Genomic DNA, 15,820 nt, shown 5'->3' with positions numbered 1-15,820 from the left:
GATCTCCCTGGGCTGAGGCTGCTTCCCACTAGCTACCTATTTTACACTTGGTAGTGTATATATGTCCATGACACGCTCTCACTTCATTCCAGCTTACCATTCCCCCTCCTCGTGTCCTCAAGTCCATTCTCTAGTCTGTGTCTTTATTCCTGTCCTGCCCTTACATTCATCAGAACCTTTTTTTTTAGATTCCATATAAGTGTTAGCATACAGTATTTTTCTCTTTCTTACTTCACTCTGGATGACAGACTCTAGGTCCATCCACCTCACTACAAATAACTCAATTTCATTTCTTTTTATGGCTGAGTAATATTCCATTGTATATATGGGACCATCTTCTTTATCCATTCATCTGTCAATGGACACTTAGGTTGCTTCCATGTCCTGGCTATTGTAAATAGTGCTGCAATGAACATTGTGGTACATGACTTTTTGAATTATGGTTTTCTCAGGGCATATGCCCAGTAGTGGGATTGCTGGGTCATATGGTAATTCTATTTTTAGTTTTTTAAGGAACCTCCATGGTGGCTGTATTAATTTACATTCCCACCAACAGTGCAAGAGGGTTCCCTTTTCTCCACACTCTCTCCAGCATTTATTGTCTGTAGATTTTTTGATGATGGCCATTCTGACCAGTGCGAGGTGATACCTCATTGTGGTTTTGATTTGCATTTCTCTAATGATCAAACAGACCTATTATTAAACACAGTTTTACAAAGACATTAAATAGCCAAGAACCAGGTAGGAAAAGAGTAAGAGTTAAAATGAGACTGAAGATAATAGTATAAAAATGAGAAGTATTGACAGCTTGACAAAAATGGATTGGAAAAAATATCTGCAAGTACATGGACTTTGTAAACCTATTTATAGAAGATTAGTAATATGTTTTTTATTATTTTTTGCTTCTAAATCTTTCTTATATATTAGTAAAAGAGAATTGTACTCAGAAGTATATATGGCAAAATTCCATATCAATAAACATTTATCTTTAAATATAAAATTTATGTCTATCTGACTTCACAAGATTTTATGAAATAAAATAGATTTAAAAAGTTGTATTAGTCACAAAATCTAGAAATATAAAAGGATACAGCATCCATAGCTATGAGATGAAACCTTCTATTTCTTGCTTCTTCCCTGTTAAGAAAAATTTTATTTCAAGCAAATTCAAATGTCTATATTTAATTAATATAATCAAATCACCAACATCTCGAACCAAAAAAAAGTAATGTACATTGAAGTACCATACCTATCCAGCAATTCTGCTGCAACTTGCTTATGGACCACCTTTCCATGTTTTTCTTTCTGAAATGGCTTTTTGAGCAGTACATCATCTTCAACTGTCCTGGTTTGTTAAGAAGAAAAATTATTAGAAGAGTTCATTTTTCTCAGTGTTTCCTATTTCTTTATTATTTTCATAATTGGAACACGTTTTAAAGAATTCAACTCTTAAAGACTCACTGATCTTCAATGAGATATTTTACATCTCCTTTAACAGCTTAATTAATATCTTGACTTTATTTAATACCTATAAAATGGAGAAGACGAGACTAACAAATGCATGGGTTCTGGTGTCACACCACCTGGGGTCCTTGGTTCAAATTTTGGCTCTGTCATTCATTATCTTTATCTTAAATTACTTAATCTTTTTGTGCCACAATTTCCTTGTTTGCAAAGTAGAGATAACAAAGCTTTCAGTAACTGATAACGGAAAAAGAAGGGCTGATTATAGATGATATAGACTTTAGGTGATCAGCCCTAGTTACTTAAATAGATATAATCCTAGAGCACACAAGACTATCCAACTAGATTGGCTCAAATTCTATTCTTACAAAGTAATATTTTTGAATGAAAAACCTTGAAAATGTAAAGCATTTTAATTTCATTTTATTACATAAAAATGTAATTCATTATATAATTATTTCTATTCTTTTGGTTATCCATGAAGACTGAGTACCCAATAAAAATGTTCAGCCCCAATTAGTATGCTTATATATTGTTTTCAGTGTCAAATAATAAACCAATTTTTGTAAGTTTGGTTAATATGAATCAGTCAACCACTCCTAAGTTAATGGATAAAATCAAGTTTCTAAGCATTGAAGGCTGAAAACAATGCCCCTCCCTAAACACAGCTACTCCACCAAGATCTGGCCTCCTTTGTAAGGTTCAGGCTTTATCTGCTAAGAGTTCTTACCTCTTCCATTAAATAAAGACTTCCATGAACTCCTTCCTCTGGCCACTTAGTCTGCTCATTCACAAAATCCTAAGAATTGTGCTGCATCACAATCTCATCCTCCACAGTATCCTCATTTTGCAGTCAAGTACTAGCAAAGGGACAACCAACCAAGCCCCTTCTTAGCTATGACAGTTGCAAGTAGAGTCCTTGACAGTTGAATGAAAAATAGATGCAACAGAGAAATCTAAGAACTTTAACTGATTTCCTTTTTTTCCTTATGCTTCCCTTTCCATAAATCCCTTCACAGCATAAACATTACTTTCTTATCTTTTACAGAACTGTTCTCAAATTTTTTTTTTTTTTTTGCGGTACGCGGGCCTCTCACTGTCATGGTCTCTCCCGTTGCGAAGCAGAGGCTCCGGACGCGCAGGCTCAGCGGCCATGGCTCACAGGCCCAGCCGCTCCGCGGCATGTGGGATCCTCCCGAACCGAGGCACGAACCCACGTCCCCCGCAGCGGCAGGCGGACTCCCAACCACTGCGCCACCAGGGAAGCCCTGTTCTCAAATTTTTGAGTCAATTCATTATAGTTTAATAAACAAAAATTCATTCAGTAGAGCATCGCTGTCTTCACATGTAAACACAATGCCAAAACTTTAAATATTATTTATACCTCATCTCAATTTAGAAATGATCGGAAGCAGAGATCAATAAAAAATTACTTACTTTTTTTTCCTTTTGCTAGATTCTCCACAGTGTTCATCATCACTAAAATCAGAGTCATAGCCTCCATGACCATGCATCTGTAAAGGAGTATATCAGTTACTTAGAACTTAAATTGCCCACAGTTCAGGAAACAGAATAGTTCAAAAATAAGTTATCTTTAAAAGCCACAATAGTTTTAAAGGATTGTGGTGGGCATATCAGGGGTTATCTAGCCATCCAAAACTTTCAATCACTTTGAAGTAACAAACTTACCCTTCAGAAAATGAATCAATGTTTTTCACTTTAATTACCAACAAGGGAGATTACTCTTTGACCTTTCCATGTAAAACCAGGTCTAGAAGCTGCCATGTCACTGCATACAAGGTTCAGCAATGCTTTACTTTTATTTGATTCAGAGTAATAATGGTTGCTGGTATTTATCAACTTTGTTCCAGACATTATGCTAGGTTCTTTACAAACACTGCTTCTAATTCTGCAAGTTAGGAACTATTACCTTCATTTTAGAGATAAAGAAATCAAGGACAAAGTTAAGTAAATCAATTATACAGAGCAAATATGTGGCTAAGCAGATCTATTTGATTCTTAAGCCCATGATCTCAACTACTACAAACTGACTCTCTGGAATATGCTAACATTTTGATTACTGTATTCCATTAGACTTAATGGATTTGTGAACAGTACGATCAACTGATAAAAATTTTCCTATCTTCTTTCAAGATTTCCTTTTTCTTTGAAACAGTTTCTTCAAGGTAAACCACCTTGTCCTTTGTTCTAGATAACTTTATCTTGTTTCTATTCATTTTTAAATCAAAATTCTTAGAAATACTGAAAGATCTCAATTGTCACTCAGTTGTGTTAGAAAGCAGCTCCTGGTTTCAGCATTACATAGAATTTGGGATATACATTAATGGCGGATGGATGGATTATTTGACTATATCTGCTAAATAAGGTGGCTACATCAAACAATCTTTAAATCCTATGAGTCTGTGATCTTCATAATTCCATTTTCAAACTTACGTGTATGGGTGCATATCTCTCTTCCCTGCCCCACAGAATTCGAGAGAGGCGGGCCCCAGCCAAGGTTGAGGCGAAGGTTTAGGCCACTTTCAACTCTACTCTCACTAAGTCACACCTGAATCGCACACCTTTTTATCATGTCAACTCCTTGCTTCCGCTGTTTTATCAAATCTGTTCAAACCATACCAGCCTCTCACACCTTGTCTTATGTCCTCACTTTCTTCACATTCTGATGGGGGACAACCACTGTGGGGAGCTTAGAGATAAGTTCTGGGGTCAGCCTGACAGAATGCAAACGCTGGCTCTGCACGTTTCATGTCTTTCTTTGGGCATGCTCCTTAATCTCTAGGAGCCTGTTTCCCCCTCCATAAAGGGAGGCTAATGAAAGAAAGTACCAGTCTCACAGAACTGGGCATTAAATGAGTTACCGCGTATAAAGGGTTTTAGAACAACGTCTGGTACAGTACAACCCTCCCAATTTTAACTACTAATTTAATTACCGTCATGATGTTCCTACACCCTGGGACACCACCTCCTACCCTTGTGCCCCCCGTCTCGTTTTTTTCTCGTCCATCCCATACCCATCTGAATTCAGTAGTTGCATTAAAAAGTTCTCACTCACTTCAGGCTACGAATCAACTGACAGGAACCAAGAGAAATTCGAGAAGGGAGACGCGGGGTGTCTTCTGAATCTGCCATCAAAAAAAAAACACAAAAATCAACTAGTAGCATATGAGAAACAAGTTTCGAGATGTTTCTCCCCGACCCCAAGCACTCAAGGCCCTTCTCACACACCCCTTCCCCTCCTCTGCCAAATGCTCCCGCTGAGTCGTTGTTCCCTCCTCTGCCCGCGTCTGCAGCGACGACCCACGGCCTGAGCGAGCTGCTGCGGCACCAGACCCGTCGCCCCGGCTGCGTAGCCTCACCACAGTCGCCGCCACTGCCAGAGCCACAACGGCTGCCGCCGCCGCCCGCTCCCCGCCTCTCCTTACGGGTCCCAGCTCTGCGCTGCTTCCGGTCCGGCTCGGCCGCGCGTCTCACTTAAATGACACCGTTCCCGGGCGCGCCGACTTTGTGTTACAGCCAAAACAGCCCCGGGAAACAAAGGCCGCGGGAGAACAGGGCCGGAAGGGAAGGTGGCGGCTCCCAGCTTTACCGAAGTCGCCGCGCTCGGTTTTTTCCTGGGCCTTCTTCCATTACCCTCTGGGAAGCCCAACATTTAATCTCGTGTGGCACAGCTCATACTGAGCCCACGCCCCTCGTTTGAAATTTTATTTCGTTTTAGAAAAAACCCTGCCTGGATATCACTTGCCGTCCTCTTTCTAGTAACCTTAGAAACGCCTCCTCGGAGCAACCTTGCTGAGCGTCTCAGTCTCCGATCTGCCTCTCCTCCCTCTGCCCCACTCCTCCCAATAAAACAGTTCTCATAATTAGAACAGAAATAGCTTTCCATCGCTTCACCACCCACACAGTAGATGCCATTCCAAATGCAGTGCTGGTGGCAGAGGAGCTCATCGAAGATGCGAGGAGAGGCTGAAGAGGGAATAGGAGCGATTTCACAGGGTCGCGAATCCTCTGCAGACAAGTGACTTGGCACAGGTGAAAAAGATCCACAATAGTTACTAAAAAAAAAAAAAAAAAGAAGAAGAAAGAAAAAAAATACAGGCAGGAAAAGTTAAATTATTTTAAGCTCTGCCGGGTTCTCCCTGTGTTTTACCTTTTCTAAATTATGATGCCCCATTCTGCTTTACAGCCTAGTTACTGGGTTCGTGTCGTGTCTCCCTCCGGCTGATGCTATTCATCTTTGCTTCCTCCTCGGTACCCAACACGGTTCCCTGGAAATCAAAAGCGCTAATTAAATATTTGTTGAATTGAACTGGCACGCCACTGACTTTCACAGCGGGCTCATTTTAGTGAAAACCTTAGCACGTAACACTCATTTTACATCTTTTGCACCAAACAGTAGATAAAAATATCTACCAGTTCAAGCCCTCCTTCTATCCCTGACAGTAAATTACAGATACAACCTGCTTTACCCAATGCAGTAAATATGATCTTTAAAAATCTGTAAGTTAAATTATTGTAAATTCAATTATTTCAAAATGCAATCAGATTAAACTTCAGTAAAAACGTTTATTAAAGTATTTAAAGCAGTAGGAAGCCTCACGATTTAACATTATACTATATTGAATTATTTTGTCAAGCAGTTCCTTTTTTAGTAAATATCTAAAATATCTATTCTGTTCTTTTATTTATTATTGATAAAACCAAACACACTTGTACCTGGTATTCATTTCCTTTCTACCAATATGTGACCTTTAATAGCATTTTCTACCATTCTTAACATATTTTGTCTGTTGCTTCATTTTCCTCTTACAACAAGCCTGTGCTGCATGCAGTGTTATTAGCCCCATTTTGCACGTAAGAAATAGAAGCACAGAACTCAGAGCCACAGGCCTGGTGAGGGTCTAGAAACTGGGAATACTTGATTCTCTACAAGACCCTGTTTTCTCTCTGTGGCTCTCTCTCTGTCAAATTCTTTCTTTTTAAATTTACATATTTGTTTTTATTTTTGGCTGCATTGAGTCTTCGTTTGCTGCGTGCGGGCTTTCTCCAGTTGAGGCTAGCGGGGGCTACTCTTCCTTGCGGTGCACGGACTTCTCATTGCAGTGGCTTCTCTTGTTGCGGAGCATGGGCTCTAGGCACGTGGGCTTCAGTAGTTGTGGCACACGGGCTCAGTAGTTGTGGTTCGCGGGCTCAAGAGCACACGCTCAGTAGTTGTGGCGCACGGGCTTCGTTGCTCCGCGGCATGTGGGATCTTCCCGGGCAAGGGCTTGAACCCGTGTCCCCTGGCATTAGCAGGCAGATTCTTAACCACTGTGCCACCGGGAAGCCCCAAATTCTTTCTTTCTCTCTCTCTTTTTAACTCATCAACTGTGTGAGAAATAGCTTCTGGTTCTAACATTTTAAGAATTTCAGATCTGTTGCTACCAGATCATTCAGCCAAAGATTTGCATTTCTCCCTTTGAGGCAGCAGTTATTGAAAGAGAGAAAATAGAAAATATATGTTAGGGATAGATCACATGATCTGAACTAAAAACAATTAATACAGGATAGACAACCTACCTGATCAGGAAATATCAAGTTAGCAATTACAGCTCAACAACTATAAAAACTGCAAATATTTATTAGGGGCCTGCTCTGGACAGAGAACTGTCATAATCATCAGGGTTACAAATATGTAAAAGTCACTCCTTACTCTCAAAGGCTGACTAGTAAGAAAGAACGAATATATAGAAAAAAAACAATAAAATATTCTATCATATATGAAGTGCCTGGTAAATGGCATGAACCTATGGTTCCCAATCTATAAAATGTTCTATTTTAATGAATATGAAAATTTACATGGACACCAATGTTATATAACTCAAATAAAGCAACAAAATACTACGATAGGTATGTGGTGGGGGTGAGGGAAGTTGGTCCCCACTCCACGCCATCACTCTCCTCTCACACACACACCCTTATTCCCGGCCACCCTTCCCCCCACCCCTAGAAAAAAAATGCTGCTCTGGGAAACAGCATAATAAAGAACTCCACTTCAAAATCAGCCTGACCCACAATCAAGTTAGGTCTCTGTCACTTACTAGCTAGGAGATCATGGGCAAGTTTTTAATTGAGTAAGTTTTTATTTCCTCAACTATAAAATGGAGATAATAGTAATAACTATCTCATAGTGGGTTATGAGGTTTAAAATGAAACAATGCAGCTAAAATGCCTAGAATGATGCATAGTTCATAATAAGAATATAATAAATGCTACTTGAGGAAAGTAGCATTTCTTGAGGGAATTCTTGTGATTTAGTTTAAAAATTAACTTCTTCTTGAGTATGGCCTAGAAACAGATCCACACTTATATAATCCTATGATTAATGGCATAGGTTTAAGTATGGACTTCTCAATAAATAGTTCTGAGCCAATTTAATATTACGGTAAAAAAAAAAAAAACCTCAATTGCTAACTTGATTCACACCATACATATTAGTCACCTTCAAAGAAAACACAGGAAAACCTCTTCATGATATTCCATGATCTCTTCATTAGGGCAGGAGAAATTCTCTTAGATAGGACACACAAAAGGCTAACCATAAAGGACAAAAAAAAATTACCGACTCCGGTTCATTTAAAAGACTTTATTAAAAAATGAAAAGTTAAGGGGAATTCCCTGGTAGTCCAGTGGTTAGGACTCCATGCTTCCACTGCAGGGGACACGGGTTCGATGCCTGGTCAGGGAACTAAGATCCCACATGCCATGCATCGTGGCCAAAAAAAAAGAAAAAAATTTAAGTCACAGAATGGGAGAAAATATTACAGTAGACACATTTATCAAGTTGTCAGATTATATGAAGAACTTTAAAAATAAGTAAAAGGCAGAAACCCAATAGAAAAATTCGCTAAAGACTTGAATAGGCAGTTCACAAAAAAGATGTCCAAATAGCCAATGCACATAAAACAAAGGGCTTGTCTTCACTAGTTATCAGAGAAATGAAAATTAAGAACACAATGCACACCATTACACACCTACGAGAATGGCTAACTGGAAAAGACAGACAGTGCTGATGGAGATGTCGTATGACTATAACTATTATATACTGCTGATGGGAGTGTAAATTGGTACAATCACCTTGAAAAAGGTGTTCAGTAGTATCTGCTAATGCTGAATGTGGGTATATCCTATGTCTCATATATTCCACTCCTCAGAATACCTTCAACAGAAAAGTGAACATATATTCATCAAAAGACCTGAATTAGAAAGCACTAGCTCTATTTATAAGTCAAAAACTGGAAGCAACCCAAATGTTCAGCAGCATTAGAATAGTTAAATAAATTACGACTTATTCACACAATGGAATACTATACAGCAATAAAAACAGACAAACTACAACTACATGCATTAGCACGGATGAATCTCATCAATGTAAGGCTGAACAAAAGAAGCATTGTATATGCAAAAGAATACATATGACACAATCCTATTCATATAAAAGACAAAAGGAAAAGTAATCTATCTGTGACAAGTCAGGATAATGATTTCCCTGATGGGTATAGAGGAGGTGACTGGAAGGGGGCACGAGGCCGTGGCGGGACGGGGCTTCTGGGGAAATGTTTCTTGACCCTGGCATTCACTACATGAGTGGTTCATTTCTACCTATGATTTGTGTACTTTTATGTATGTATGCTGTGCTTCAATAAAGAATTTACATTTACAAAATTTAACGGTTCCTAGAGTTTTTATAACTTTGACTCTAATTGATCAATGGAAGTGTTGGTGATTAAAGCGATTTCAGGCATGGCAGAATAAGTTAGGGAGTAGATAGGTGGGATTTCCTGGGGTCTCAGAATTCATGCCACATAAATGCTTGCATAGCCAAAGACAAATTTCCTGTAGGCACCAAGATGGAGGCAGACGGGGGCTCTGTAAGTGCTGAGACAGACTCTAGTCAGCACCCAAAGGACTGACATTGCCCAGGCTTTGAACACTTGGCACGGTCAGCTGTACTTCCTGTACATTTATAAGCCAGTATCTGGCAGAAGGCAGCTCCACAACCTCTGTAGTACAGCTCAGCCCATGAACAGAGACACAATCTAATTGCTATCTTTTGCGATCTGGTCAGCGGTTGGTCACTCGCTTGTGTAAGTGCCTGGAAGAGGCAGCCAGAGCACGAACACTGTGGTTGGATGGACGTTGAGAAGCAAAGTAGAGAGACAGCAATATACCAGTTAGCCAAATGAATTGACTGTCATTTCTAGGCCTGCTCCCAGGAGGCGAGATCAGAGACAGGATGTCTATAAAACGCCTCTCTGAGGCAGTGGTGGAGAAGGAGCCTTGTGATTAAGAGATAGGGAGACACTTACCAGGTCAATGAGATGAGAAGCAGAGACCAGGAATACTAAATGTCACCGGAAAACTGATGCACTTATTTTTTGTCATATAATATCTGTGGGTATCAAGATTTCAGGCCTCATTCAGGAAACTGCAAAGTAGGGAGACATTATAATAATGAAAGATGTTGGCTGCTGTAACTCTGGATCCTTCTTCAAGGGCTGGCTGGGCCTATAATCATGGAAAAGACATAATTCCCCCCATTGAGGCTATAGAGGAGGAAAGAAAACCTCTATCTTTCTAAGTTCTTCTGGCTGGTCTAAGAATTAAATTGACGTGAGACAGATTACCAGGAGAAAGTCAAATTTAATTACATATGTACAAGGTTTCATAAGAATACATATCACACGACTTCACAGTTTGTGAACACGAATTAACTGTGTAGAGAGTGTGTTGTATAGTCAAGTGAAACGTCCAGTGAAGTAGGTCTGTTGTGTATTTAAGGATACATATTATTATGTGGTCAGGCAACCAGATGTAAATAGTAAGCAATTTTCCTCAATGATCCCTGAATTAACATATTCTCTGAAACTAAAACCTCTTTGACTAGCTGTTCTGATACTGAAGGTGATAACTGATAGTTGGAAATGGAAACACTTAAACACAGAGGGATAAGCTAAATGACTGAATAGGCTCTGAGGAACAGTGGTAAACAGGAGATGGAGGGCCATATAAAAGCAACAGCACCCAAAGTAATACCGGGATCCATAAATGGAACTTTCTCAATGGCATACTTTATTGTCAGGAATTTTGTTCAATAGTATAGGAGGCATACAATAGAAATGCAATCCATTTTTCTAGAGAAGGTGGCAATCTGGATTTTTAGATTCAATATTCTGATTTTTAATATTGGCATCCAATTCAAGTTTAAAAATCAAAGCAAAACACCCTTTGGGCCAAAGCACTTCTGTGAGCTGAATTCAGCCCATGGGATGCAGATTTCCAAGGGGTAATCCTTCGACCTCAGGACTGCACTTCAGCGGTGGTGGTTTGCAAGCAGAGGTTCTGAGCCTGTTTTGGATGCATTCTTGAGAATAAAACAGACTCCTGGTAAGTCAGGCATGGACACTCATTCAAGGAAGGAATCCAAAGACTTAAATAAACACTCGGGAAAGGGGGCTTACAGCAAGGGGTAATCTGTAAGTCCCTGGAGAGGAATATCTATGCCAACTGAGAGGCCCAGGGTGTCACCCCGACTGGGGGCATGGAACTCACATCCCAGCACACAGTGACAATGCTGAATTTTGCCTGAGCTACTTTGCTCCTGGAAAACAGGGCCAATTAAAGGAATTTCCCAGATTTTGTGATCTGGAAGAGAGCTGATTGCAAAGAACCACTCTTTCCCATATGACTTAAATAAGCCTCAGATGCCCCCTGTTTAACCTATGACAAAGCTACACATAGACCCCCCAAATTCCCATTCTTTGCCTCATAAATGATGAACTGAACTGCTCATCCCCACTGATCAACTGGATCGAAATGCTTGTTAACCAAACTTCGGTTGAGCTGCTTTCCTCCCTCCAAGCCCCTGAACTTTGGCCCACCATCAGCCTGAGCCAGCATACAGAGAACAGACTGGGCTCAGCATAAAATATTCTCTGATCTACAGTCTGATCGCGCCACCCTTTCATTCAAATTTCCCACATTTGGTTCTTTCCAGCCCTGTTCGTGCCTCTCTATTAAAATAAGACCAAAAAGCAAACAAAAAAACCCTGTATTTGCATGACCCTGGAGACCCCTGCAGGTTCTCCCTGTTGCAATTGTCCTCCCTCCTTCCTTATCACAATAGTCCCTCTATGCCCCCTTGCAAAAATTTTTTGAAAAACGTCTCTCCCAGCTAAGTCAAGATTTGTTTTTTGTTTGATCATGTCCTTATGCATCCTATATTAAATATTTTGCACAATTTCTGACAATAAAGTGTGCTGTTTAAAATACTGTTTATGGGGCTTCCCTGGTGGCGCAGTGGTTGAGAGTCCGCCTGCCGATGCAGGGGACACGGGTTTGTACCCCGGTCCGGGAAGATCCCACATGCCGCGGAGCGGCTGGACCTGTGAGCCATGGCCGCTGAGCCTGTGCGTCCGGAGCCTGTGCTCCGCAACAGGAGAGGCCACAACAGTGAGAGGCCTGCGTACCGCAAAAATAAATAAATAAATAAAAATAAAATATTGTTTATGAACAGAATTATTATCTGGTGAATGATGCCCTCTCACAGGACAAGAATTAAGCAGCCACTGAAGTGACCCCAAGTCACTGGGCAGTGAGACGCTAGACGTCAGGAGTAAGGTCTCTAGTCTATCTTGTCTTCCATGATACCACACTCAAGTTTTTCCTCATCTTCAGCCTATGCCTTCATAGGCTCTGATGTTCTGCAGGGTTGGGGCTGGGTGTTCTTCTCTCGCTACTCTGTCAGCCATTCCCATGGCTCAGAGGACCATCTACATGCTTATATGCCCCCAGTTTATATCTTTTTAATGGCTTAATAATATTCATCATAGCTATCTATCTATATCACATTTTGTTTATCCATTCATCTGTTGACAGACATGGGTCATTTTTACCTTTTGGCTACTGTGAGTAATAATGCTATGAACACTGGTATACAAATATCTGTTCGAGTCCCCTGCTTTCAATTCTTTTGATATATTCCTAGGAGTAGAATTATTGGGTCATATGGGAGTTCTCTGCTTAACCTTTGAGAAACCACCAATCTGTTTTCCACAACAGCTACCATTTAATATTCCTACCTTCTCCACATCCTCACCAACACGTTATTTCCCCCCCCTTTTTTCTTTTCTCTTTTTATAGCCATCCTAATTGGTGTGAAGTGGTATCTCATTGTAGTTTTGATTTGATTTCCCTAATGACTAATGATATTGAACATCTTTTCATGTGCTTATTCACCATTTAATACCTTCTTTGGAGAACTGTCTATTTAAGTCCTTTGCTTACTTTTGAATTGGGTTTTTTGTTGTTGAGTTTTAATTCTTTATAGATTCCAGATATTCATCTCTTTTCAGATAAACAATTTGCAGATATTTTCTCCATCCTATAAGTTGTCTTTTCACTTTCTTGATAGTATTTTTTGATGCACAAAAGTTCTTGATTTTGATAAAATCCAATTTAAAAAGATAATTTTTTTAAAAGGCTAAAATCATGACTCTTGTACACATATAAAATTACTGCACATCAGAGATTTTTACTTAGCTAATTCATGAGGCAAGCAGCAAGATGTTATCCCCCAGTTCAAAGGAGAATTTAGAGAACACACATATATAGGCAATCAGGAAAGTTAATATGAATTTACAAATGGATGCAAAACTGATCAATACCCACAGGGCAGTAATCAACTGCACCTCCACTAGACAAAATTCATTTGCGTCCCTATTGACTTGACTCATTTGTATTGCTATCAGTTTTATACAACTTAAAAAGTTGTATAAAATAGCTCAAAGACAATGAAAGTCTCATAACTTGATTGGGTGCTAGACAGGATACCTAGTAATCCATTTTCCTTTTTCAAAGTCTTCCATAAATTTTCCTGATGCCACCCCAGGCCACTCCCAGCATTATCCCAGCAGTGAGGTGAGCAAGCTGCTCTCCAACTGCCTCCAGTCTTTCAGCACTGGGATAGCTGCGGGGGGCAGTTAGTTCAGTTCAAGGACTAGTCTTTAAGGGCCAGGTGGTGGAGGTGTAGCTATCCAGCCACTCCTGCTACAAACACTGAATATTTACTGTGAGCCAGCATTATGCTACAAGCACAGTGGGGAACAAGGCTGAATAGTCTCTGTCCTCTTGAGCTTTACTGTCCAAACAGGGACAGGAAGAACAAATGAATAAACAAGTAGGATAATTACAAACTGTGAAAAATGCAATGAAGGAAAACTGCTGCCATCACAGAGAATCACCCAGAGGGGCCTACGTAAGCGGGGTGGTCAGGACTGATCTCTCGGAAGAGAACATTGAAGCTGATACTTGAAAGATGAAGAGAAGCCAGCCATTCCGAGTGTGGAGTGTGGCAGGAAGCCAGCCAAGTAGCTGCTCTGCAGTCTGTCCTCACCCTCTGCACTTTTAGGACAGGTCTGCAGCAGCCGCAATTACTGTTTACCGCTGCCCTGGTGTGCAGGAGGCCGGAAAGGCCAAAGCCTGCCCTCCCAGCTGCCTTTGAGTCTCAGGTTCAAAAATTTTCAAGGGTAAGAGAAGGAGCCCTCCCAAACCAAATCACCCTCCTTCCTCTTTGGTCCCAGTTTTCCTCTAAATACCCGCTACCTGCTAAGTGAAGCCTGAAATGTCAACATGCAAACAACAGTTGAACCCAGAAAAAGAGAAAAACGGCTTTAACAATGCAAATGAGTGGGAGAATTAACACATTAGTGTGACTGTGTAAAATAATCAGCTCTTTTGCTGAACTGATTTGATCAGAAAGTTGCAAAACACAGGGATCTTCCAGGCAAGAGGAAAGTCCAAGGGTGGTGTGGGGCAATGCGGCACCAGGATCAATGGCACCTGCCTCACCTTTTTGTCCAGGGTCTGGGCAATAGGTCATCACTGTTCCAAAATCATGTCGTGCTGCTCCATGACTCTCACCAGGATGCTGGCACACGAAGGGCAAGGTTGGGAACCATCTGCCCAAGTTGGAGCGCTGCAAGTGAACGGGCTCCTAGGGACAGGCAGGAGAGGAAGGAGAAGGCAGAGGGCAGAGTTTGGGGCATTGATCTGGGTAGGAGAGGAAGCAGGAGATTGAGAACAGCAGACTAGGAGAGCCCACAGTGCCAGAGAAAAATGTTGTATCATAGCAACCGAGTTAAGTGTTTAAAGAAAGGAAGTGGCCCATTATGTCAATACAGAGGGACTGTTTCTCAGAATGTATGTGCCTCTGGGAATACCCACCTCAGAACCACGTGGGGGGTTATTAAGAATTCAGACTCCTAGGCCTCAGCCACCCCTGGTTTGGAACCTCTGTCTCGGGAGCCAGGAATTGGCATTTTAATAGGTGCTTAGGGATGTATGTTCCAAGTCGTGTTTAAAGACATGGGATGTAGAATTAGAGCTGGATCTGATTCTGGTTCCTTCGCTTCAGCTGTTAGGCAAATTATTTAACCTCTATGAGCCCTAGCTTTTTAAAATCTGAAATAATACCTTCTACATAGAATTGATATAAGGACAATCTTCATATGAGATTTTATATATATATTATATATATGCAGTGCTTAGCACAATGCCTGGAGCACAGTTAAAAGTCAATCAATGTTAACTGCTATTATTACATAATAAAGAAAGGCCACTGGATTTGGGAAGAGGGTAATTTTAAATTTTCCAGAGAATTTCAGTAGTGGAACTTGGGAAATTTCCTGGAATTAAAAAGGAAATACGTGGATAAGAAGTAGAAGCAGCAAGTGAAGATCAAGTTCAAGCTCAGAAAAATTTGCAGCAGGAGGAAAGACATTTGGCTTGTTAGTTAGAACTGGGTAATGTTGGTAGGAGAAAGGTTATTACTAAAATAGCAGTGATGCATATGGTCACCTTTTTTTTTTTTTTGCGGTACGCGGGCCTCTGTTGTGGCCTCTCCCGTTGCGGAGCACAGGCTCCAGACACACAGGCTCAGCAGCCATGGCTCACGGGCCCAGCTGCTCCACGGCATGTGGGATCTTCCCGGACCGGGGCACAAACCCGTGTCCCCTGCATCGGCAGGCGGACTCTCAACCACTGTGCCACCAGGGAAGCCCAGTCACCTTATTTTTGATAAAGGAGGCAAGAATATACAATGGAGAAAAGACAGCCTCTTCAATAAGTGGTGCTGGGAAAACTGGACAGCTACATGTAAAAGAATGAAATTAGAACACTCCCTAACACCATACACGAAAATAAACTCAAAATGGATTAAAGACCTAAATGTAACACCAGACACTATAAAACTCTTAGAGGAAAACATCGGCAGAACACTCTATGACATAAATCACAG

At 40.8% G+C, this 15,820-nt stretch overlaps 1 protein-coding gene across 5 annotated transcripts in view; it reads right to left on the bottom strand.

The window, feature by feature from the left end:
* Nucleotides 1–5,963, bottom strand: part of LOC307174976 (protein FRA10AC1) — a 42,955-nt gene extending 36,992 nt beyond the window's left edge. The window contains exons 1-6 of one of the 5 annotated variants that reach the window (XM_079899656.1): nucleotides 5,636–5,963; nucleotides 5,387–5,540; nucleotides 4,541–4,610; nucleotides 2,902–2,978; nucleotides 1,250–1,345; nucleotides 1,092–1,137 (exon numbers count right to left, since the gene is read on the bottom strand). In XM_079899656.1, coding sequence (XP_079755782.1) covers nucleotides 1,092–1,137; nucleotides 1,250–1,345; nucleotides 2,902–2,978 — 219 coding nt within the window. In that variant the 5' untranslated portion in view covers nucleotides 4,541–4,610; nucleotides 5,387–5,540; nucleotides 5,636–5,963. Of the gene's footprint in view, nucleotides 1–1,091; nucleotides 1,138–1,249; nucleotides 1,346–2,901; nucleotides 2,979–4,540; nucleotides 4,611–4,713; nucleotides 5,340–5,386 lie in introns of those variants that run through there. The other 4 variants (XM_079899655.1, XM_079899654.1, XM_079899653.1 and 1 more) reach the window with 4 other exon arrangements.
* Nucleotides 5,964–15,820: the final 9,857 nt, after the last annotated feature.

Source organism: Stenella coeruleoalba, assembly GCF_951394435.1.
Source record: "Stenella coeruleoalba genome assembly, chromosome: 16".
NCBI classification, from domain to species: Eukaryota; Metazoa; Chordata; class Mammalia; order Artiodactyla; family Delphinidae; genus Stenella; species Stenella coeruleoalba.
Note: the sequence above shows the minus strand (reverse complement) of the source record. Positions and strands in the feature narration are given on the sequence as shown.